Here is a 23,822-nt window from a genome sequence, read left to right on the forward strand (position 1 = left end):
AACTTTACGTAAAAAAAAATTATAATTTGGTGCGACAGGCTGCCTGCTGCACTAAGTTCACATTAAAAAAAAATTGTAAGTTGGTGCGACAGGCTGCCTGTCGCACCTGATTAGGCGCGATGACACCCGATACCAAGCTCACGCCAACTTCAATCTTCACTCATTATCACCAACACAATAAGAAAATCACAACATAAAAGAAAAATAGAAAATAGAACATGCTTCAAAATCTAGGGTTTTTGAACTAATCTTTGATTTCAGATTCTCACCGAAATTTTGGTAATGTCGGCTGTTGAGGATGGACTCCGGGAAGCCACCGGCTATGAGTGACCATCTTGGGAGAGAAATCGTTGGTTAGAGAGAGAGAGGAAGTTTGGTGAGAATGAGAGGGGTATTTTCAGCACTTGAGAGGATTTTTGGCTAATATTAATAGGAAAAAGTTTGGAGGGTTAAATGTGAAAATTACAAAAGTTTTTATGTTATTTTTGTAAATTTCCCCTGAAGTTTGCGGCTCGAACCCGGGTCACGCCATATTTGTTTCCCCAACCACTTTCTCAGCAATACGCTGTCGTTTTCAAAATAGCCAAAGCCAACTTATCCATACCCTCGCAAATAATTAAATAAAGCTACGCGGCAAACTGGGCCCCGTCCGAAATTCCATCCTAAATTACCGCCGTTACTTCCACGTGATCACAACGAACGTTTCCTCAACCGCCAACATCACCCAACCAATCGAATTTCCCGTTCGCATCACTTCCTCTCTTTTGATTGGTCCAAATCTGCCACGTCACCCATCCTAGAATCTCCACCAGTCATCCAGAAGTAGTAGAGAAGCCCCTTCCTATTTTTAATAACAAACGATCGTCTCTTTGTTGTCATAAAATAATCGGTCCCGAAAGACATCCGATTTTCGTCTCACCCGTACAAGTTTTCTTCTCCGATACGCTCCGGTTCTCCGTCGGAAAAAATGATTTTCAGACCATCAGTTGGTTTCTTGACCTCGTTTTTGGTGTTATTTACGGTATTTTCCTCGTCAAAGGCCTTGGTTTCAACTTCTAATCACCCGAACCCGAAAGCCATCTCGGTAAGCAATTAACTAACGGATTAGTATCTTTATCTCATTAAAAATCATAAATTTAGAGCGTGCTACTGAGCTTTTAGAAATTGAAGTAGGTTTTTGGTAAATTTTGTAAATTGAAAGTTGTTTTCGAGATGAATTTTGTTTAATTTCTTATTAGTTTTGAGAATAGATTAAAAAAAAGTTAATGAAAATAACGAGATTCTCTCCTTTATTCTTTTTTATAAAGGAATCAAAGTTGCGATTTTTTTTTTAATAATTCTGTTTTGTAAAATTAGGATTTGAAGGATGCAATTGTGAAAGGACTAGGTTTTCAAGCGGAGGATTTTAAGGTATCTGGGTTTGATCTGCGGGATGCCTTGGTGGGCCATTCAGTGGCATACGAATTTGATCTAGAAGTTGATAAGATGGTGATGCCTTTTAAGCTTTTAGAGGATGTGAATCGGTGGGAGTATGTGGATTTGCCGATATTTAGAGTTGAAGAGCCTGGAGGTCAAAATTGGTTGGTGGAGAAAAGGAAGTTGGATGATGGGTTGCCTGTTTTGGCTCCGTTTCAGCTGGCTGGTCCCATGGAGCTCTGGATTCAGGATGCTAAGGACATGCGTATCTCCTTGCCGGTAATTGCTTGTTCAATATTGAATTTTATTATTATTATTTAGATTTGTTTTTATGGTGGTTCAGACCTTGCTGGATGATATTGAATCAGTCTGTGTAGTGTTTTATGAATATATCACAATTTGGTAGGTTAGTGACATAGACAATCACCATCAGTTTGTTTTAGCACTGAAATTATGTGATTTATAGATCAGCTTCTATATTCTTGAAAACCATATGTTGTATTTGAATAATTGGAAGAGCTGGAGCTGAAAGAATGGCTCTTGTAGAAAACTAGTTTTGGATCTGAATCTAGCGCTGATGCTTGTATAAGTTATCAAGCATGTAAATATGATGACCAAAGTGTTGAGTCCAGGATTTTGGTGTGTTCTTTTTATTATGTAACAGTTGTGCCTGGGTGCAATTGTTGGGAAGGTTGTTGTCTGGAATGTGTGAGATTGAGTTGATTTATGTTAATGAGAATATAGTATTAATCCTTCAAGCTAACTGTCCAGGTGCTTGTAATTTTTTTGCCTGTGGTTCATCAGAGTTTAACTTTGGAACTAATGGTGATTTTTTGGTTGCCTTAATGTTTGCAGCATGACGTGGATGCGGGAGTCTTGAAGAAGGTCGTTTTAGCAGATGGTGCAGTTGTCACTGTCAACGGTGCCAGATCAGTTAGCCTGCGCCACCCCATTGATCTTCCTCTTCCCTTGAATCAATCCAATAATGGGTTTGCTTCTGGTCTGCTAACACTGGCTGAACAACTTCGCCATGCTTCCCGTGCTCAAGGTGCCCCACTCCTCTCCCTTCGCATTGTTGGGCCTACCTCTCTTGCAGCCCCACCTGCATCCTCACCATCACCCAGTAACAAGCTGAAGCTTAAGCGTCTAGCACCTGGCCTCGTGGAATTATCCTCACGAGCAAAAACTGAAACCACGGATGCCCTTTCAACCATAGATCTTCAAGAAGGAGCCACTACCCTTCTGACTCCAAAACACTTCACCACAATGTGGCCCGTTGCTTCTGTCAATGGCTCAAACCATAACTTGCTTGGTTTTGAAACATTGCTATCTTCAGTTCTAGGTCCCAAGGCTAAACAGAAAGGTTCCTTCAAGTTGTTGAAGGCTGATGTGTCTGCGCAGACTTTTCTGAAGATTGGTTTTGGGGTTGAGAAGAAATTGAAAGAGGGAGATGGATTTGACTTGGAGGGTTTTCCTGAATGGAGGACTAAGCCTGAAACCGTGAAACTGCACTTTGAGGTGCTGGCGAAGGTTGACGGTGAGAAGGTCATACCAGAGAGAGTAGTGCAGGTCAACCCATTTGATGTGGAGGATACAGTTGCACCAAACGTGCTTCTTGGGAACAAGACCATGTCTCAAACCCCTATCATATACCCTCCTCAGAGCCCCTTTGACCTGTAAAATTTTTGGGGGCACATGGGGGCTTCTTCATTTTTTACCAAGTTACTGGAAGTAAATGTAAAGATAAAATCCCATTTTAGATATTCTGAAAATACCATGAGTTAGAAGAAATGCAATCTGTAAAAACCTAATTAATGAAAACAAAAACATTTTGTTCATCTACCATTTAGTGTTGTGATCTATAAATAACATGCGGATACCTCTCTGTGATAGCGTAAATTGCTTTCGGTGATGTTTTCTGGTTTAGAGTTGTTCGTTATCAAAATAATGCTCACTGCTCACAGAACGGATTATTGATTTTGTTTCTTAAATCACAAGCCCCTCAGTCTGTGTAATGCAGCGTCAAAGTGTAATTTGTTGGGTAGTGTATCTCTCACAAACATGTTAAGGTTTTGCTCCTCTGAAACGAAATGAGCTCATTCAAACTGCTTTACATGCCAATTCGTCGCTTGTTGGAAAAATACATTTTCCGACTGTTTCTGGGTACAACATTAAGGCTTGCTAATTACAGGAGACGGTGACTCAAGAGCGATAATAAACTTAACCGATGGAATTTTTCTTGGCATCGCTTCATTTCTTGCTGAAGGAGATGCCCTTTTGAATGCTTCCAGCTAACTCTTTCTTCGCTTTCTCCAAGCCAATCCTGGAAACAAAGATGCAACAAACAGAACAAACCACTGTTTCATAATTCGTACGCCCTTGTAACAAACTAGAAAAATTGTCATTGCTGATGTTTTTGCGCCTCAGTACCTCTCATATTCATTTAAAGGTCCAAGTTGGAAGATTTCTTCAGCTCCTTGGCGACCAAGCCGTACCTTGGATGCGAAGAAAGGGAGTTCCGTCACCTGTTATGAACAGGGCATTCCTTGATTATAAGCTTCAAGAATTTGGATTATAAGCTACAGGATCTATTTGCTTCTAAAAATTGCAGGAAAGAAAGTGCCAACTTTCGATGTGTCCTCTCTAGTAGTTTTGATAGCAGATGAATTTAATCGGAGATAGAACAATAAACTGAGCTGTACCAGCAACTGCATCGATAATTCTCTATTGGTTTTAACAATTAAGTAACTAAACCCCCTTTAATTTCTCTCGGGGATCGGGTCCAAGATATTTGTGGACAATTTGATTATTTCACTTGTGAAAACTCTATTTACAAATTTTACTTGTAATATTTCTTGAATTATCAAACAATATCAAATATGAAGAAATACAAAGCATGAATGTGGTTATATGGAGGCATTTAAGAATTTTGTGCTGTTAAAAAATGTTGATTACTAGCAACTCTATCCCAAAACGCGAAAAGTTTCGAGTAAGAATCGGTTTTTCTGACTAGTTACGTGGAGGCATTGCCCTTTGGATTGTTCAATTTTTGGTTCAGAGAAAATAATCAAGTGAGTGAAAAGTGTAAACAAAATTGAATGAACCGAACCAAATCGAAATAATTCAATGAAACCATTTGAAACAATGTTTTGAACCTTTTTCCATGAATAATGCTCAGAGCTACTAAAATAATTGAAATAAAAAGAATTAAAACTACAAAAACAGTGCTTAGTTGTTAGAGCTAATGGGTATATAAATAATAAAAAAAAAAGTGATATTTTGTAAAATTTCTCTCAGAAAATTCACTTCCTAGAAGAATTTTGAACAAATTTTACAAACCTGCGGGTATTTGGTGAGGAAAACATTAAAAAATGAAACAAAGTAAACAAAATGCGGGAAACCAAACTTTAGTTGAAAGGCTTAATAAAAATAAAACAAAATTATAAATTTTTATTAATAAAATTGCTAAAAGTACTGTATTTAAAAATGCATGATACAGAATTCAGTTTTTTTTTTTGGTATAGAGTTCCAATTTAGAGTTTATATATATATATATATTAAAAAAAGAACGGATTTAATTTGATTATTATTTTTCTTTACTATAAATAATAAAGTCTTTTAGTTAATTGGACATGGAGCTTAAAAGTTAATGAAAAGGGAAAATAAGCGTGCAAGACGAAGGTTTGAGCGAAGAACCTGAGAAGCTACGAATGCACATTCCACAACACCAGCATCTCCTCTCAGCCCACGGAGGCATGCATCCGCAAATTCAACCGCTGCATAAGCCTATACATTATAGATGCTTTATGATTAATTATTGAAAAACAAAAAAGATCATATAGTCATGAACAAATTAAAAGAGTTCATAGAATTGGCTGACCATTGAGAGTGTTGCAGAGCCAGCCCCAGCTTTTGCCTGCAAATGACATGAGCTTTCTTAACTCAGACTTGGACTTAACCAATGAATTGCTACAAAATGGCATCGAACAAGTTTGATGAAAACAGCATGCGTCTAATGCCCTAGCAATGAGAAATTTGATATCCCATCTCTGCATGTAATGTGAGAAACATATATCAGGGTGGCATTACCTCAACAACTTCTGTTCCACCATTTTGTATGCGGTTCGTCAGGTATTCAGCTTCTTCTTGAGTGAAGCTACAAGGAGGCTTAACCTGAGAAGAATTTCAAGTGCAATGATCGTTGAAATGCAGTTCATATTCCATAATAAAACAGTAATGCTATGGATCCCAGTATTGCAACTTATCTGTATCTACCACATCAAGTTAGTTAATGTTAGTTATTAGTATTTAACATGATGTGATAGTTACGGATAAGCTGTCACATTAGTTAAGACTCAAATACTAGGAAATTTAGCGTTATTAGGTATTGTAATGAAAAAGTATTTTAACATTCACTTAAAATTCTAGAAGACCTGTGATAAAAGTGGCAAAATTGTTACTCCAGCATGACCTCCAACAACAGGAACATCAACATCCCTAGGATCAAGTCCCAAAACTTCCGCCTGTAACATGATATGACAACATCATAAGAATGGGTTGACTTGATTCATCACAACAGAAATATAAGCTCACTTCAGTCGATGAATAAGGCCCGTACCACGAATGTGTTGGCTCTTACGACATCGAGCATTGTAACTCCCAAGAGTTTCTTTGGATCATAAGTACCAGCTTTCTTGAAAACCTCTGCGGCAATAGGAACTGTAGAGTTCACTGGATTACTGATCAAATTGACAATCGCATTGGGGCAACACTTTGCGATGCCTTCACAGAGTGTCCTGACAATTCCAGCATTGATATTGAAAAGATCATCCCTGGTCATTCCAGGCTTCCTCGGAACGCCGGCAGGGATAATGACAAGGTCCATCCCTGTGAGAGCATTCTCAAGCTGTGGCTGGCCTAGGAAACCCCGTACCTAAAAGCACGCAAGAAAAATGATCACCTTCTTGATTTGAGAACCCAACATGAACATAATGCAATGTGTTATGTTGTTACCACAGCGCCGGTGTCCATATGGCTAATATCAGCAGTGACACCAGGGGTATTGACAACATCATAGAGGTGAAGGACTGAGACCAGGGGGTTTATCTTCATTAGCATTGCAAGGGGTTGACCAATGCCTCCAGCAGCACCCAAGATGGCTACTTTGAATCCAGCTGCCCCGCCTTTTGCCCGGCATTTAGCTTGCCTCAAGCAAGAATTCTCCTCCATTTACCAGCACACAATCCACAGAGCACATCCAACAACTTCAGTAGTAATTAATTTGATCTCTAACGTCCACCAAAATTTATACACAATACAAATATTAACAGTAGACTCCATTCTCAATTTATTCAATTCCTGATATATATGAACTGACCCCAGACAAAGCAATTTTGGCTATAAAAAAAATTGGAGTTAATTACTCTTCTTATGAATTATTAATAATCTTATGGGTAGAGCGTTACTTCTACTTTGACATTGAAAAACACAGCAGTTAAAAGGTGATTAGCAATAGTTTTTATTTGGCAGCTAATATTTGTTGCCGTTACCCACTCATTTATATTTGACAGCAAGTGATTTTATTCTCTATTAAAAATACTACAACATCCCAATATGCTAAAACTAACATCCAGAGGTATTTATGAAATCACTCATTAATTTTTTCTTTGATGGCTTGAGCTTTGAGTACAGCAAGCAACTATCATATTTAAGCCACGATGCCACAATCCCAAACAAACTACTCTTGGTATATATGTGCACAAAAACAACAGCCATGACCCAGAAAACAACTAAACCATATGCAAAGAATGAGTCACCATATCATATGATAAAAGATTCATAAATAAAACACACTATTGAAGAACAATAATACATGTAAATACCTGGAGATTTGGAGGGTAAAGATGAGCAGAGATTCTAGCAATGCGCTGATTAGCCTCTGAGCTAAACTCCATTTTCTTTGTTGAAGTATGGTGGTGTGAATGTGATCAATAATGATACATGCAAAGAATGAATGGATTTAATTAGAATATAAACATGAAGCGATAAATAGGAATAATAAAATATAAGGAGATGAAAGCTAGAAGTTGACATAATTGCATGAAATTTTGTTTTTTTTTTTAATCAAATTTTTATAGTTTTCATTTTTTGTGTGGAAATCAACTTGCTATCTTGAGTCCTTATCTTATCTAAAATTCCTGTTAAGCTTGTAGGATTGTATGTGGCTCTCAATTTGGCTGCACAAAACAAAAAAAAAAAAAAATCGAAAACTGCTTTCACAAATCACAATCTTGGTTTTGTTCTTTACTCTTCAGGTCATCCGTAAGCCCGAGATGTCTGTTGTTTGTTACAGAGACGTGCATGGGACAAAATCGAAGATGGAATTAATCCATATAACTAAATGGTTTTTTAGCCCTTACATATCAATAAATTACTCAATTAATCAATCATTATATTTTTACTTAAAAGGCTAGGTCTCTATTATATATATACATATTTCCGTTAAAAAATTATTTAATTATCATCTATTCTTTACATGTTGCATGTCAAATTTATTCACATTTTAAATTGGACTTGGCTATGTTGCAACTATGGTACCGTGCCTCAGTTGCAACCAGTCATTAAATCCATTTAGATCCACTGTTACACCCCTCATCCAAGTGGATCCAATGGCTGGTTGCAACTGTGGCATGGTACTACAGTTGTAACATAGTGGGACCCTTTTAAATTATATAAGATAAAAATATTATTTCACTCTTGAAAAATAAAAAGTCAAAGATCATGACAGTAGATACAGAGCTGGTTTGAGTAATTTTTGAAATATGATCGGTAAATAGATAATTATAACAAATTGCAGGGACTGCAGAAGCAGTACTATGGTCGTGACGCTACCGCCCATACAGATGATGATGATCCAATGGAATCTTTTTGCTTGCCAAGTTTTTGATCGGGCCTTGCTCTTGGGCTACTTAAAATATGGTGCAACAATACTGATGGATCCAACTAAGGAAAGAGTGGCACATCAGTTTTTCTTTCTCAACTAGTAAAACGAACCAATCAAATTGTGCAAGGAGTCCAGAAACTTCAAATTAAGATGTAAAACGGCAGAAAGAAAGCTGAATGAATGGGCTCTAATTTTCTTAAATAGTTAAAGATGACAGGATTTTCATCAATCTTATATTTCATATGTAATTAAGTTTAGAATCTAATTTATTTTAAAAGTTCATGTCATGAGTTTCTATATCATTTAACAGGGGAAACCTGTAGTTGCATTCAGTCGTTGGATGCCAATAGACCCTATCAATCTAAGTACATCCAACGACTGGATGCAACTATAGCACGGTACCACAATTGCACCGTAGCCTGATCACATTTAATAATTTAATACAGACATTATTCAAAGACAATGCAATCTGTCCGAATCCTTGTGATAGAGACGGGTTATACAATTTAATTATAGCCAGTTGAAATTTTGTAACTCAGAAGAAGATCCGAGAAAATAGAAACTTCCTTTTAATCTTTTCAATTCATGGTGGTGGTTGTTTGCATTCAATTCATGGTTGTTGGGCCTGGGCCCAGAAGCAGGCACAACTTTGACTCTGGGTATTTGTATTCGTAAGGGTGCACTGAATGTTGAAAGGTCCAGGTTACCATGACCTCTTTTTGTCTTTGACTCCTGCACACTACTCATTAGTCATCTTTGGTCTGCTGAGAAAATAACAATAGTAGCAATTTGTCAGCATTCTATGCTAACCATTCTCATTTGCTAATTATTTGTCTAAATAAGTACTTTCCGTTTTTCTTCTTCTTCTTTTCCTTTATTCAAAAAGTACTTCTTAAAAAAAGTGCTTCTTAAATTATCTACAGAAAATGACTCATTACCCCTCATATATTTGTTGTCGACCTCTTGCTTTTTAAGTAAGTAGAATCCCAATAAATTAATAGTTTTGAGACCATAAAAAATCTATTATTAATTTATCAAATATTAACATACCAATAATTTAATAATTATTAATATATTAAGATAGCATCATGTTCATAATAAGAATTTCTATGAAGTATAGATGCAATTTAATTGGAGAATGTTGTAATTCTGTTAAGTTGTATGATACAGTTATAATTTAATCTTGATTGAGTGAATTAGTTACTTGATGGTTCTTGGATCATGATTATTCGGTAACTCTTCAGAGAAAACTTTTTGGAGGTAATATATTAAGTCTATCTCTCTCTTATTTCTTTTAACATAACACATAAAATACAACAATGACTTTTCATATGAAAGATGTGAAGAAAGTAATAATGACTAATCAAATGTATAAAACATTATGCTAGTTAACAGGAAAAAAAAATTATAAACATATCATAAGTATTTAGTTTCAAATTAGTTAATTATTAATTGGGTCCTATAGAAAAATAAGTTTTTTTTTAAAAAAAAACTATTATCTACTAAATCTGTTGAATTATTAATTTATCATATTGGCTCCAATTCACGACCGAAAAAAAATATTTTTTAATTAAAATTAACAATTTAACGAGACTCTACTATATTGGATAAAAATTAGTTTTCGATTGGTGTGTGCGTGTGTTTTTTTTTCTTTGGGCTTATTAGGAGACATCGAAAATATGGCCAAACATTATTTATAGAGATCTTTGCATTGGAGAGATCGATTTTATAACGTGTCCATTTTCAAAAAAACTAAAAGTTACCTTTAGAGCAAACTTAAAGATTTTGAACTAAATACTGTAATTATACAAAAACTTATTTTCAATTATCTAACAACCTTCTTTTACCTTACCAAAAGCATTTCCATGGATTCAAATCTATAAATTTGACAAATTTAATATTTGGGTTGAAAGACCTTCAATTCCCATTTCCAAATACCAATTAGAAGCGTGGTGGTTTTAGACTCAATGGAATTTGTTAATGTTATCATATTGAAATTTCTAGCTTCACCAAATCTTTCATAAGAAAGACCAGAATCTGATAAAATCTTATTTATTCCCTTTATTTTACATCCAGATGCCTTAGGTATAAGGTTATGTGATTTGATTCCCTCGAGCGATTGACTTAAAATTAATCTAATTAAAACCTACCAACATACATAATTTTCCTCCCATATGCATACTTTATTACAAAGCTCATAATTCTTTATTAATCTTCTAGAAGTTAGTTGCCTTCATGATACAACATTATTGCCGCCTTTATTAAGCCAAAACCCCAAATTATTATAGAATAATGTAGCTAAATTTTCAAATCATGGAGATTTCTAATCCAATCCCTTAATCTTAATCCTTTTGACGTAAGTGTCGATAAACTTTTTAATTAAAAACAAAGAATGTATCTCTTTCTAAAGATAAATACAAATCAAATAATACATATATATATTGCTCTTCTTTTAAGTTAGGCAAACATTATTTTCAATTAAAAATTTCTTTGTTTTTTTTTTAATTTTTTTTTTCAAAAAAGAATTGACAGCTACAAATTAAGAATTGAAAAATGAAATCTTTACTCTTAAACTTTGCCTCAATGAATAGTTAGAGCTCATAACTTAAAATATAACAACTAAATTCATACACGATCGCGGTCATATTTTTTTTATATTAATAAATTCAATATATTTGATAGAGATAAGGACATTCTAATAATTAATTTTGATAGCGGCAATGATATACATTTCACTAATGAATCCCACCTCGACAAAGAAATAATAATAATTATAGTCATAATTATTTTTTTTTAACCGAAGTGAAAGTGCCTAAATGTACATTTGTGAATTAATGAGGGGGCTTCCTGTTGTTTTATCTGAAATTACTACTGCTTTCTACTTCCTTCCAAGTGGCAGCCAAAGAGGGTTCAGTCAACCACGGCGGCCACCAGCCCCCCACTTCTTCAACACAAGACAGTCCATTTTCCCATGACCAGCGTCACAAATTTTGAACATTTAAATAAAAAGTAAACGACTTTATGTTTTATTCTACTCTATTATTTGCTAATGGTGAAATTTGAGTGCTTATGTTTGGAATCTTATAATTTTATAATCATAAGCATGTAAGAGCTGATAAAGTCAATGTAATATTTATATTATGGATTTGCATGCAACACATGGAAAGTGGTTAAAAAGGCCAAAAACTCATGCTCTTAATTTGGACTTAATTGCTTAAACTTCAAAATCTTGCCGCTTGAAAATTTTTCTGCAACCTTTGCGTAACACATTTTCTTTCTTTATAACATGTCCTTATCTCTCTGTCCATGTGAACAGACATGAAAATTCAAGCCAACCTCGTGCTGATGTTTTCAATTCTTTATCCTTCCATTTGAACAATCACAATAAACAAAATCAACAAAACTTATCACAATGCCTTCAGCTTTCTCACCGGCTAGCAGCATGTTTGCTCAAGTTTCCTCCAAATGGTCACTTTTAGTGGTTGTGTTTGTAGTGTTTCTAGTTCTAGTTTCACCTGCCAAATCGGATGAGCATCAGATACTGATGAACTTGAAATCTAAAATCGAAAAATCGGATACGGGGGTGTTCAGTTCATGGACAGAAGCAAATTCTGTATGCAAGTTTAATGGAATTGTTTGTGATTCTAATGGACTTGTTGCAGAAATCAATCTGCCTGAACAACAACTTCTTGGTGTTGTGCCTTTTGATTCGATATGCGGGCTTCAGGCATTGCAGAAGATTAATCTTGGTACGAATTTTTTGTATGGTACAATCACTGAAGGCTTGAAAAGCTGTACAAGATTACAAGTTCTTGACTTGGGGAACAATTCATTTTCCGGGGAAGTGCCTGACTTGTCTATGTTACATGAGTTGAATTTCTTGAATTTGAATAGCAGTGGAATTTCCGGGAAATTTCCATGGAAATCATTGGAAAATCTAACCAATTTGGAGTTTTTGAGCCTTGGCGACAACCCTTTTGATCCGAGTCCATTTCCTATGGAGGTGCTAAAGCTTGAGAAGTTGTATTGGCTTTATCTCACAAATTGTAGCGTCACGGGGCAGATTCCTGAGGACATTGGAAATCTTACTCAGCTTCAGAACCTTGAGCTTTCAGATAATGAATTGTCTGGTGAAATCCCGGCAGGAATTGTGAAGCTGAATAAACTATGGCAGCTTGAGCTTTACAACAATTCCTTGAGTGGGAAGCTACCTGTTGGGTTTGGCAATCTCACAAATCTTATGAACTTTGATGTGTCGCAGAATAGGCTTGAAGGTGACCTTTCAGAGCTGAGGTTCTTGAATCAACTTTCCTCATTGCATCTCTTTGAGAATCAGTTTTCAGGGGAGATTCCAGAGGAGTTTGGAGAATTCAAGCACCTGACAGAATTGTCTCTTTACACGAATAGGCTCACCGGTACACTTCCTCAGAAGCTTGGTTCTTGGGCCGATTTTAATTACGTTGATGTCTCGGAAAATTTGTTGACCGGTCCAATTCCCCCAGACATGTGCAAGACTGGCGCGATGACCGATCTTCTTGTACTGCAGAACAATTTCAATGGCACAGTCCCGGAAACCTATGCTAATTGTAAGTCTTTGATTCGTTTTCGTGTAAACAACAATTCAATTTCAGGTACAATTCCACCTGGAATATGGAGCTTGCCAAATCTTTCCATTATTGACCTGTCCACGAATCAATTTGAAGGTCCAGTGACAGATGATATTGGTAATGCCAAGTCTCTTGCACTGTTACTTTTAACTAACAATAGGTTTTCTGGTGAATTACCCTCTAAAATCTCAGAAGCTTCTTCATTAGTCTCAATTCAGTTGAGTTTAAATCAATTTTCTGGCCAAATCCCATTAGATATTGGCAAATTGAAGAAGCTTAGTAGCCTTTATTTACACGACAATATGTTTTCTGGTCCCTTACCTTACTCCATAGGCTCATGTGTTTCACTCACAGACATCAATTTTGCTCAAAACTCACTTTCCGGAAAAATTCCTGATAGTCTTGGATCATTACCCTCTTTGAACTCCTTGAATTTATCCAATAACAAATTTTCTGGTGAAATTCCAATCTCTTTGACATATCCAAAGCTAAGCCTTCTTGACCTGTCCAATAATCAATTGGCTGGTCCAATACCCGAGCCTTTAAATATTAAGGCCTTCATTGATAGCTTCACTGGGAATCCTGGCTTATGTAGCAAAACTGATGAATATTTTAAGTCATGCTCTTCAGGTTCGGGTAGATCCCATCATGTTTCAACATTTGTCTGGTGTCTTATAGCTGTAACAATGGTCCTGCTTGTGTTACTAGCTAGTTACTTTGTTGTGAAGCTAAAGCAGAACAATCTTAAACGTTCATTAAAGCAGAATTCTTGGGATATGAAATCATTTAGAGTACTAAGTTTCTCAGAGAAGGAAATTATTGATGCTGTCAAGCCAGAGAATTTGATAGGCAAAGGAGGGTCAGGAAACGTGTACAAAGTTGTACTTAACAGTGGCAAAGAACTTGCTGTGAAGCATATCTGGCCATCAAATTCTGGCTTCCAGGGGAACTACCGGAGCAGCACAGCCATGCTATCAAAAAGGAGTTCCCGATCATCAGAGTATGATGCTGAGGTGGCAACATTGAGTGCAGTGAGGCATGTGAATGTGGTAAAGCTGTACTGTAGCATCACAAGTGAAGACAGCAATCTGCTGGTTTATGAGTATCTGCCAAACGGAAGCTTATGGGACCGGCTGCACACGTGTCACAAGATCGAGATGGACTGGGTGGTGAGATATGCAATCGCTGTGGGGGCAGCAAAGGGATTAGAATACTTGCATCATGGTTTTGATAGGCCTGTTATACACCGTGATGTGAAGTCTAGTAACATTTTGCTGGATTTGGAGTGGAAGCCTAGGATTGCTGATTTTGGACTAGCAAAAATTGTCCAGGCTGGTGAGGCGGGGGATCAAACTCATGTCATTGCAGGAACTCATGGATACATAGCTCCCGGTAAGCTTTCCCTCAAAATTGTTTCATCTGTTTGTCAATGTTCAACTGATCAATATGCATGAATCTGATCAAATTCTTTATGTTCTTTGGTGAGTGCAGAGTATGCTTACACTTGCAAGATAAATGAGAAGAGTGATGTGTACAGTTTTGGAGTAGTGCTAATGGAGTTGGTCACAGGAAAAAGGCCAATAGTGCCAGAGTTTGGAGACAGCAAAGATATAGTGAATTGGGTATACAGCAAAATGGACAGCAGAGATAGCATGCTTACTGTTGTGGACCCAAACATCTCAGAGATTCTAAAGGAAGATGCTCTCAAAGTTTTGAGAATTGCAATTCACTGCACAAACAAACTCCCAGCTTTTAGACCATCAATGAGGGTTGTAGTCCAAATGCTAGAAGAAGCTGAGCCTTGTTCAGTCACCAACATTGTTGTTAAGAAAGTTGGAGAAAGTAGTCCAAGTTTTTCAAGGCACTACAACTCAACATAAATTTGAAGGGTGACTAAGTTGCTGAACTCTGCTTTTAGTAATTTTCAGGGTCTCAGCTCATAAGAGAGATGAATTGCTCCGCAATATAACTGCAATTCTACAAACTCCCAATCCCAAAAGCCAAATGGGTGTATTTTTCTTTCTATGTATCATATCTAGAAATTAAAAGACTAGAAACAGTGTCATGAGAAAAAAATTACTCTCTCTTTTGGCATTTTGTATTAGAGAACTTAGAATCGGTAACTATTGCAACATACATATTTGTTCTATTTAGACAAATTACCCATATTCCGTAAGATCAACGGCTACAATTTATTATTTATCTAACTAATAAATAAGATTATACTGGTTCTGTAAGGAACAGTTAGAATTAATATTCGCATGCAAAGACAAAGGCTAAACTACATACTTAATGCATAAAACAAATCTTAAAAACCAGGAAAAAAAAAAAAGGGCCTTTGAAATTTAATATATGCACATTAAGTACTACAAATAAATAAAACAAAGTTTATCAATATAAATAAATAAATAAAATGACGAGCAATGCAACTGATGATTTCTGATATGACCTTATTACTTTCAACATAACTTTAGCAGCATGTCCTGTTTTAATGTGATGACACGCAAAACAGTATGGTTTTATTAGGTTTTGTTTCAAATATCACCATCACTTCACGTACTTCCTCGCTTCCTCACACCTCCACTTTATCTCGTCTCAGGTTCCTCCCTTCATCCCATCAGAATTTCACTCTCGCAGGTCTCTCTCTCTCTCTCTCTCTCTCCCGCACTCCTCTTTAAATTATGCAAATTCTCGTCTGGGTTTGTTTTATACTTGTTTGTTTTTGCTAAAGACTTGATCTTTTTATAATTATTGCCAAAAGGCTGATCTTTTTCATTTTGTTTATGAGTTCACAGGTTTTAAGATTTATAATTGTAAAAATTTAACAAAATTATGTTTGTGGCCATTGATGTTGCAGGGAGGAAGGATTTAGTAATACGTGCACAAAATTTTGGGGTTAAGAGTGAGCCAAAGCTCATTGATATGATGGAATCAGGAAAGGAATTACCAGAATTGAATACGAATCTTTATCCTTATGTAGAGCCATACAGTACAGGCATTTTGAAGGTTTCTGATATTCACACAATCTACTGGGAGCAGTCTGGAAACCCTACCGGGCATGTGAGTAGTCATTTGTTTACTGGATTATTTATCCACTTTCTATGTTTTGCATTGTGTAATTTGAAATGCTGTAATTGGTTTGCTCTGCTCTATGGCATTTCAATGTTCCATGGAAGTTGAATTTGTTGTATTTATGTTGTGTTGGAGTCTGTCATTTGCTTCTTTAAGGGTCCTGAATGACAATGGAAGATTAAGAAGATAACACCTTTTTATTCAGTTTTGGTGATAATGGTGACCTTCCAATTGCATCACTTGTTTATAGATTGTTACTTAATACATGATGAACGGTAGTGATATGATATCTATATGGACATCTGTCCATCACCTAGTACTTGATGAGATTATCTATGCTTCGCAATGTTTTGTGTTCTTAGGACAGTGCTTTATTGCTGAAAAACTTATGTTGGTTATTATTTTTTTGTGAACCTGTCTTGCAGCCTGTTGTGTTTCTTCATGGAGGTCCAGGAGGAGGCACTACACCAAGTAATCGAAGATTCTTTGATCCCGATTTTTACCGTATCATTTTATTTGATCAGGTTACTCTTTTAACTTTTATAGAACATTATCGGCTATAATTTACCTCTCTAAACCAGCACACATTGTTTTGCCCAGCGAGGTGCAGGAAAAAGTACCCCTCATGCTTGCTTGGATCAAAACACCACATGGGATCTCATTGATGACATTGAAAAGTTGAGACAACACCTAGAAATTCCAGAATGGCAGGTCTAGTTTCACTTTTGGCTCTTTACAAAGAAACAAACTTTCATGTTCAATTTCATGCTTTTGGTGGATCTAATTTCTTCATCTTTGTGATTGTGCAGGTATTTGGTGGATCATGGGGAAGCACACTTGCTCTTGCATACAGCCTGGCACACCCCGACAAGGTATGTAATTTGCATGATTTGCCGTTTTGTTTTGGGTTGGAACTCTCAGTCTTGAATTCAGATGCCTTTAATTCAGTAAATTTTTGCCAAGGATAACTGATTGATTTTTGATAGTTTTCTCTGCAATATTTAAGGTTACTGGCTTGGTCCTCAGGGGGATCTTTCTTTTGCGAAAGAAAGAGATTGATTGGTTTTATGAGGGTGGTGCTGCTGCTATATACCCTGATGGTATGTTAAATAAAATTTCCTTTTGCTGATGAAACCTCAAGAGAAATTTTGAAGCATTTTGATGATTTTGGGTTACATTTCCATGTACAGCATGGGAGTCATTCAGAGACCTCATTCCAGAAAATGAAAGAAGTTGTTTTGTTGATGCCTACAGCAAGAGGCTAAACTCTGATGACAAGGAGACACAAGTAAGGATTCTATCTTCTGTGTTTAGTTATGTAACTCTTTTCTTTATGTCCTTATTGATTCAATTATTTTCTTTTATCATTTGGGGAAGTAAATAAAGAACAGCTGCTTCTTGCGTAGCAATTCATGTTGAATGGGTTTTCTTCAAATGATCGTGTGGTTTACTTTCAACATGTATTTGTACAGGAAAAAGCTTGCCATTTCCTTTTGCTTGATTGATTGTAATTTTGCTTTTGAACATATTGGATGAACAAAATTGTAGACTTTCCATAACTCTATCATCATTTCGTAGTATGCAGCTGCAAGAGCATGGACCAAATGGGAGATGATGACTGCCCATCTTCTTCCAAATGAAGAAAACATCAAGAGAGGGGAGGATGACATTTTTTCATTGGTAACTTGAGGAGTACAAAGCATAATAGTTTTTAAAAATTTTCAGTTAATTGAAAATCTGGATGCTCTATATGACAATAGCTAAAAATCAAAAAGCAAACTTCTGATGTTTTTACTTTGTAAGGCATAAACTGAGTTGCCTAACAGAAATTAAGATTTTTTCTTCATGCCTTAATCTTCTTATGTGACAGCAAAATAATCAAAATAATATTCCAGATCTATTGTATTAGTTTCTAATTAGGTGTCTTCTGAGTTCTGGATACTAAAGATGTGTAGCACTTGTCAATTCATGATTCACTTGTTTTGCTCAATTCAGGCATTTGCAAGGATTGAAAATCATTATTTTTTGAACAAAGGCTTCTTCCCTTCGGATTCATTCCTGTTGGATAACATTGATAATATAAGGCACATTAACGCTACAATCGTACAGGTATTTGTCACCTTGATCACCCATTTAATTCGAACATGCTTGCTCTCTCTCTCTATTGTGGCGCATCTTCCGAAGCAAATGTAGGATACTTTACAGTTCTTCAAGAATTATGAATGTACGGAAATTCAATATAACTTCATCCGAAAGTTATAAACCAATATGTTTGCACTAGAAAGAAATATAAAGCATGATAGATTTTAGGAAAATGCAGATCACATATAGCACAAGGTTTGCCTCTTGAGGGTTCTGTTAGAATCTGTCTGATAATATTGAATATCTTTAACAGGGAAGGTATGATGTTTGTTGCCCTATGATGTCGGCTTGGGATCTTCACAAGGCATGGCCAGAAGCAGATTTTAAGGTTTGTAATTTCTGCCAGTCTATTGCTTGCTTAATATTAATATCCCTTTCATTTGAATAAAACTGTTCTTATTTAACAAATAGTGAAATATTCTCAACTTCTTTTCCCAGTTTGGCTAATTAGTTTGTTTCACTGCTTTTGACAGGTAGTAGCAGATGCTGGACATTCAGCTAATGAACCAGGAATAGCTGCAGAACTTGTGGCTGCAAATGAGAAGCTGAAAAACCTTATCAAGAATGGACGTTGAAAAAGAGATGCAGCATGTCCTTAAGATCAATGACTACAATCAAAGATACACTGCACATTCTCGATGATGTGCCTTGACATTTACAAGAAACTATGGGTCATTTTAAGCTAGTTGAATGGAATGCAATTCTTGTAAAACTGTTGAATGTGTGTATTTTACGTGTACAATTCTCCACGGCGGTTTCATGATTGAGACACTGCCTGGGCAATAAGCAAAATCCCTTAATCATACAAGCTTACAAGACAGATTTGAAGAGTAAGTTGCCGTGGATTGGTAATACAGAAAACCTTGTCGAAGTGTAAAAAATTTGAAGTTTTTATAAATTTGTTAATACGTCTTTGTCTATTTTCCGAATTTACCATTTGTATTTTGGTTGGTAAAATCAAATTTCATGCAGTGAATGAAATTTATCATTTAAGTATACTACCAAGCAAGTCGAAGTCATACCCACTGAGGAAGAAGTTTTGAGTTTTATGCTTACTTTGCAGGTTTGATTTTCATTAATTATTTGAAAACAGATCCAGACCTTTTTGGTTCTTGATATTGGGACTAAGGCATTGAGTTGATCTAGGAGGTTCCAATATTTAAGTTTCAAGCAATAAAAAGCGGAAAAATTAAAGGATGGCAGCAAGACTCAAAATGGGAGAGGAAAATAGTAATACAAACATATTACTTATCTTTTAATATAGGTAAAAAGAATAAATTACAAATCGTCAGTGTATGCCAAATGTTACACATTACAGACAATTGCTTTAAGGAACTTATGTTTTCCCTTGAAGCTGAAGAATAAGTGTAAGAAAACGAAGAGCTGCTGGACAACTCAATTGTAATTCAATGAAAAAGTTGAACAAGAACAAGGACATACCATACAAGTAAAAGACCTAAGCCGCTCTCTTAGTGCAGCTCTTTGGCGCATGAACGCTGTGAAAGTGTGGCTCCTTTGGAATGGTTGCCGGTTTTCGTCCCATAAAGGATGGCCTAGTCGCAAATGAAGCAGAAGCTTTGGTTACTGGGGAAGCACCCTTCTTTATTGGTTTTGTTGTTGCCTCGGTTCTTAAGATTGTAGGAGATGACTCCTTTATCATACGAAGTCGACTGGGTGTTGTGGGAGCGAGTGTTTTCTTCTTGCTTGGCTCTATCCTACAAGAATGAACTGGTTACAGTTAGCCTCACAATTCTTACATTACTTGTCCACTGATGTTTCTCAAAGAATATACAAATGCTCACCCTCGAGTTCTTGCTATCTGTTTCATACATAGTGATTTGGTTCTTTTCAAGCTTTCCTGAGACTTTTTAGCTGCTTTATCCTGGCTGAACTCCTGCCGTGAAGCTGCAAGATTGGATTTCCGGCGCTTAGAAACAGTAATTCTATGTGGAGTTATAGATTCTTTTCGTTCTGCTGCTGCTTTTGAAGTTCGCGGACAAGAATTTCCCCTTCTTTGCTGCAAAGTTAGATTGCCACAGAGAATTTCAGCCAACTATCTCAATATGCAACCGCGAGAAAGTAAAAATCAAGCTGAGATAAGGGCATTAACTTACTGGTTGAGTTTTTCTTGTTCTTCTGACTGGTCCCTTTTCACTACCTGCACGAGCATCACTGGCACTTTCATTTTGTTCAAGGGCCTTTTCATTTCTCTGTAGTTAGAGACAATACATCAGTCTAAAACTTGACTGATCTCATAATGGAAAAAATAATAATATTCTCAATTCCAAATGTTTACTTGGACTGCACTCTGATGTATTGTCTTTGTTGTGGTTTCCTTTCCAGGTTCAAGATGATGCAGTTTCTTCTCCAAGTTTGCCTCCTTAAGAATTTGTCTCTCCTACACGAAGCAGAAACATTATCAGATACTACTGAAAATTTCCAGTCTTCCAAATTTGGCCGGCCAAAATAATTCTGCATATTTACATCAGTTCTTAGCCGAAAAGGTTTTGGATTTGTGAGCTTAGGTTTTCCGTAGTTCACTCCGGCACAGTTGACAGCAGGGGTGGAGTTTCCTTTAGATGTCTTAGTCAGTACTTTAGTAACCTGCATAATTTCTAAATGCTTCAGAAACTGTAACGCAGATATGAATAGATATTTGAAAAACAACTATGATATTCTAGTAAAGGACTCACGGTTTGACTGCCCTTAGAAGTTTCATGTTTGCCCAGCATTTTCTTCTTGACCATATGGCCGGTGTTGGGATTCAATTTTCTGCAATCATTTGACATAAAATTCATCATTAATTGTCAGAAACTTACTTACCAAGTTACAAACATTCGAAATTAGAAAGAGTTGCTCACCTGTTATCATTGGAAGCTGAAGCATTTTCCTTATCGTCATTATTAATAACTTCACCCTCATTCTCCTTGTCATCAGAGACTGAAGCATTTTCATTTTGATCAGTCTCAATAGCACTGGGAACAGTTCCCTTCGCTGGACTTGATTTAACTTGCTCCTGAATATCACCTCTTTCACTGGTGATGTTGCCCTCTCCATTTTGATCTTCAGTAAGGGAAACATTGCCGTTTCCTGTATTCTTCTCCTTACAGTTTTCAAGCGAGGTTCCCTCACTTCTTGAGGGGTCTGACATAGCTTCACTTTTATTCTCACCCAATGGAAGTTCCGAGGTCTTTTGAGTTCCCCAACACTCCTTGTGTTCATTTCCGCTCTCTCCCTCAGAAGTACCTGATATAGAGCACTTCGCAAGAGAACCATTTGAGGGGTCTGACATAGCTTCACTTTTATTCTCACCCAATGGAAGTTCCGAGGTCTTTTGAGTTCCCCAACACTCCTTGTGTTCATTTCCGTTCTCTCCCTCAGAAGTACCTGATATAGAGCACTTCGCAAGAGAACCATTTCTTGATTTCTGTTCAATCTCCATATCACTGGAATCATTTTCACTATCTTCGTAAGGAGTAGGAACACAATGCGTCTGTACCTCCTCCTTATCTCCATTCTTTTTCTTCAGATGTGTCGAAAATTTCGCTTCCTTAACCTGACAATTTTTAGGATGCAAAGAATCATAGACCCGACTTTTAACCTCTCGACCCCTAAATCTTTTTCTTGAAGAATCTACCGGCACCGGTTTATTGCTGCCCAATGCATCTTTCTTCCCACTTGCGATTTCAAGCTTCTTCATCCCAGCACATAATCTTCTCACACTCAATTCTGTAGATTTGCTCAAGTTCATCCTCACAGTCTTCTTCGGTGAGTGAAAAACCAAAGCCTTAGCCACCCTTCTATTCTTTGGCACAGCAAGGGCTGGTGGTTTCGGGTTTCTAACACTTCGAAATGCACCCAAATTCGAGAGGCGCTTCTTGTTATGCGGCGTAGTCAGAGCCTTAGCTGCAAGAACAGATGATTGCTTCTCCTTCTTCTTTGGGGTTTCACACTGCTTAAAAAGAGGCCTTCCTTTCACTTTCCCGTCAACCATCTTTTGAGAAATTGAAGAAACCAAAGCCAATCTAGACTTTGAAGTTTTTGCTGGAACTGTAAGTGGGCATTTCATTTTTGCACTACCAAAATTAAATGAACAACAATAAATCTAAGTCAGTAAATAAATCTTGTTGCTAAGGCCTAACAAAAGTTCATCATAAAATCCTTGAAATATTTACCTTGGATCTTTCCCATAGAGTGCTTTTCGTAGCCTTACATTTGGACTCCTTGCTGCCATTACCTGTTGTGTAAGTAAAGATCCATTACTCTCATTCTCAATTGTAATTCAAAAAATAAAAAAAACTAACCCGAAGAACAAAATTCTTGTAGATAACTTCAGAATCCATCTCCTCTTCATGCTTCTGATCACACCCTATGGTCACAGTGAAGCGAACTTTAGAGAAATTTTAATTCAGTTGCAAGTTCAAGCAGTAAAAAGTGAAATTACTTCGTTTTATAGAAACAGAGCTTTTAAAAAAAGATTAAGTCCACACTTTCTTAAAATGGAGACCACGACGAACTCTCGTGGAGAGAATTAATGTATATAAGTAACTAAATTATCCAATGAATTGCATAACTGATGCAATCAAGTTCACAAAAATAAGAAAAAAAAAATCAACAGTCAGAAAGAGAATATGAGAAGACGGACCGACGCGGAGGCAGAACCAGTAACGGTCGTCATTGTCCGGGCGGTAGTGATCGGGTGCGGTGAGGTCGACGAACTTGGGCGCTTCGATCTTCTCGTAGAAGTCATCTCCGCCGTCGGTCTGAGTCTCATCCATTTTAGTTGTGAGTCTAAGGAGCGGAGCGTGTAGTGTGTGTGTGGTTTTTGCTCTGCTATGGGGATGATGAAGTTGAATTGAAGGGGGGAGGTGGCCGAGGGAGATTTTTAAATCTGCAGAAGTAGCCGTTAGAGCGAAAGGTGTTGTTCGGGCATTATTTAATATTTTAATTTATTTTACTGTCAGAAAAATTGCAAAGGCACCTTACCATTGGGGTCTTTTCATAAATTTGATGTTTTTACGAGGCCAAATTCGAAATCATTTGTTTTTGCATTATTTTTATGAGCGATGATAAAACCACAAACTTTTACACAAACTTATCTTATACAAATTGATGTGTCATTAATTCATTGGTTGAATAAAAATATAAAATAATATAAATAAATGTTAAAAATATTTAATTCAACTAATTTTATCATGTCAATTTATATTTTTGTACAAAAATTTGTGACTATAATATTACTCTTATTTTTATTATGTGCATCTTCATATCCTCCTTGATGTTAGCAAGTGGTATTACTCCTCTAATAATTACAAAATATAATTAATTGCACATAATTATGTTCCTTGTAAGAAAAATGTTGAAGTTGTAAAATTTAAATAAATAGGTCGTATAGATTACAAAGTACTTACGGAGTGAGTAATTAATTAATTTATTAAAATATTATTTTCTCTCTCTATATTTTAAGTTTAAAGTCTAATTTACGTAAATTTTAAAATTTTCACCAATTTATTTTGGTACATTTTAATTTTAAAAAATTAATTAATTTATATTCCTCAATAGTTTTTTTTTCCCCGTAAATTTTAGACATTGTTTTTTTTTTGAATTGATCGAATATATACCTAAATCATCCATAAAAGTTA

At 36.3% G+C, this 23,822-nt stretch overlaps 5 protein-coding genes across 8 annotated transcripts; 3 read left to right on the plus strand and 2 right to left on the minus strand.

The window, feature by feature from the left end:
* The first annotated feature begins 846 nt into the window (after window positions 1-846).
* LOC18035046 lies at window positions 847-3,254 on the plus strand. Its single transcript, XM_006422617.2, has 3 exons — window positions 847-1,084; window positions 1,357-1,695; window positions 2,272-3,254. Exons 1-3 carry the CDS (start codon window positions 968-970, stop codon window positions 3,094-3,096), a joined length of 1,281 nt encoding a protein of 426 aa, XP_006422680.1. The 5' UTR covers window positions 847-967; the 3' UTR covers window positions 3,097-3,254.
* A 229-nt stretch (window positions 3,255-3,483) lies between these two features.
* On the minus strand, window positions 3,484-7,470 carry LOC18034657 (malate dehydrogenase, glyoxysomal). 2 transcript variants are annotated; one of them, XM_006422620.2, is made up of 9 exons: window positions 7,299-7,470; window positions 6,430-6,639; window positions 6,035-6,349; window positions 5,850-5,939; window positions 5,506-5,589; window positions 5,297-5,332; window positions 5,113-5,202; window positions 3,847-3,941; window positions 3,484-3,739 (listed from the first exon to the last, which is right to left on the minus strand). In XM_006422620.2, exons 1-9 carry the CDS (start codon window positions 7,368-7,370, stop codon window positions 3,667-3,669), a joined length of 1,065 nt encoding a protein of 354 aa, XP_006422683.1. In that variant the 5' UTR covers window positions 7,371-7,470; the 3' UTR covers window positions 3,484-3,666. The 2 variants fall into 2 exon arrangements, with proteins under 2 accessions (XP_006422683.1, XP_024034973.1); XM_024179205.1 differs by having other exon boundaries at window positions 6,430-6,645; window positions 7,299-7,452.
* A 4,169-nt stretch (window positions 7,471-11,639) lies between these two features.
* Window positions 11,640-15,205, plus strand: LOC18033658 (receptor-like protein kinase HAIKU2). The gene is made up of 2 exons (XM_006422622.2): window positions 11,640-14,358; window positions 14,458-15,205. Exons 1-2 carry the CDS (start codon window positions 11,772-11,774, stop codon window positions 14,844-14,846), a joined length of 2,976 nt encoding a protein of 991 aa, XP_006422685.1. The 5' UTR covers window positions 11,640-11,771; the 3' UTR covers window positions 14,847-15,205.
* A 180-nt stretch (window positions 15,206-15,385) lies between these two features.
* On the plus strand, window positions 15,386-18,799 carry LOC18034392 (proline iminopeptidase). The gene is made up of 11 exons (XM_006422626.2): window positions 15,386-15,603; window positions 15,824-16,026; window positions 16,464-16,562; window positions 16,639-16,749; window positions 16,848-16,910; window positions 17,045-17,138; window positions 17,229-17,326; window positions 17,617-17,718; window positions 18,034-18,147; window positions 18,434-18,508; window positions 18,654-18,799. The coding sequence occupies exons 1-11, from the start codon at window positions 15,480-15,482 to the stop codon at window positions 18,753-18,755; spliced, it is 1,185 nt and encodes a 394-aa protein (XP_006422689.1). The 5' UTR covers window positions 15,386-15,479; the 3' UTR covers window positions 18,756-18,799.
* Window positions 18,800-19,445: 646 nt separating this feature from the next.
* On the minus strand, window positions 19,446-23,068 carry LOC18035088. Of its 3 annotated transcripts, none has more exons than XM_024178191.1 (11): window positions 22,826-23,068; window positions 22,485-22,549; window positions 22,356-22,417; window positions 21,595-22,256; window positions 21,042-21,453; window positions 20,874-20,952; window positions 20,665-20,784; window positions 20,477-20,578; window positions 20,295-20,390; window positions 19,983-20,197; window positions 19,446-19,895 (listed from the first exon to the last, which is right to left on the minus strand). In XM_024178191.1, the coding sequence occupies exons 1-11, from the start codon at window positions 22,956-22,958 to the stop codon at window positions 19,637-19,639; spliced, it is 2,205 nt and encodes a 734-aa protein (XP_024033959.1). In that variant the 5' UTR covers window positions 22,959-23,068; the 3' UTR covers window positions 19,446-19,636. The 3 variants fall into 3 exon arrangements, with proteins under 3 accessions (XP_024033959.1, XP_024033955.1, XP_024033954.1); XM_024178187.1 differs by having other exon boundaries at window positions 21,042-21,315; window positions 21,457-22,256; XM_024178186.1 differs by having other exon boundaries at window positions 21,042-22,256.
* Between the last annotated feature and the right edge of the window lie 754 nt (window positions 23,069-23,822).

The sequence above is a fragment of the Citrus clementina genome, unplaced genomic scaffold (assembly GCF_000493195.1).
Source record: "Citrus clementina cultivar Clemenules unplaced genomic scaffold, Citrus_clementina_v1.0 scaffold_8, whole genome shotgun sequence".
In the NCBI taxonomy this organism is placed as follows: Eukaryota; Viridiplantae; Streptophyta; class Magnoliopsida; order Sapindales; family Rutaceae; genus Citrus; species Citrus x clementina.

Coding starts and splice junctions, on each gene's coding strand:
- LOC18035046 (XM_006422617.2), top strand. CDS start 968: ATGATTTTCAGACCATCAGTTGGTTTCTTGACCTCGTTTTTGGTGTTA. Junction 1,085..1,356: donor CGAACCCGAAAGCCATCTCG/GTAAGCAATTAA, acceptor TTGTAAAATTAG/GATTTGAAGGATGCAATTGT. Junction 1,696..2,271: donor ACATGCGTATCTCCTTGCCG/GTAATTGCTTGT, acceptor TAATGTTTGCAG/CATGACGTGGATGCGGGAGT.
- LOC18034657 (XM_024179205.1), bottom strand. CDS start 7,370: ATGGAGTTTAGCTCAGAGGCTAATCAGCGCATTGCTAGAATCTCTGCT. Junction 6,646..7,298: donor TTTACCCTCCAAATCTCCAG/GTATTTACATGT, acceptor GTGTGCTGGTAA/ATGGAGGAGAATTCTTGCTT. Junction 5,203..5,296: donor GCTCTGCAACACTCTCAATG/GTCAGCCAATTC, acceptor TATAATGTATAG/GCTTATGCAGCGGTTGAATT.
- LOC18035088 (XM_024178186.1), bottom strand. CDS start 22,958: ATGGATGAGACTCAGACCGACGGCGGAGATGACTTCTACGAGAAGATC. Junction 20,953..21,041: donor TCAGCTTCCAATGATAACAG/GTGAGCAACTCT, acceptor AAATGATTGCAG/AAAATTGAATCCCAACACCG. Junction 20,785..20,873: donor CTTCTAAGGGCAGTCAAACC/GTGAGTCCTTTA, acceptor GAAATTATGCAG/GTTACTAAAGTACTGACTAA.
- LOC18034392 (XM_006422626.2), top strand. CDS start 15,480: ATGGTTTTATTAGGTTTTGTTTCAAATATCACCATCACTTCACGTACT. Junction 16,027..16,463: donor CTGGAAACCCTACCGGGCAT/GTGAGTAGTCAT, acceptor CCTGTCTTGCAG/CCTGTTGTGTTTCTTCATGG. Junction 17,327..17,616: donor CTGATGACAAGGAGACACAA/GTAAGGATTCTA, acceptor ATCATTTCGTAG/TATGCAGCTGCAAGAGCATG.
- LOC18033658 (XM_006422622.2), top strand. CDS start 11,772: ATGCCTTCAGCTTTCTCACCGGCTAGCAGCATGTTTGCTCAAGTTTCC. Junction 14,359..14,457: donor TCATGGATACATAGCTCCCG/GTAAGCTTTCCC, acceptor TGGTGAGTGCAG/AGTATGCTTACACTTGCAAG.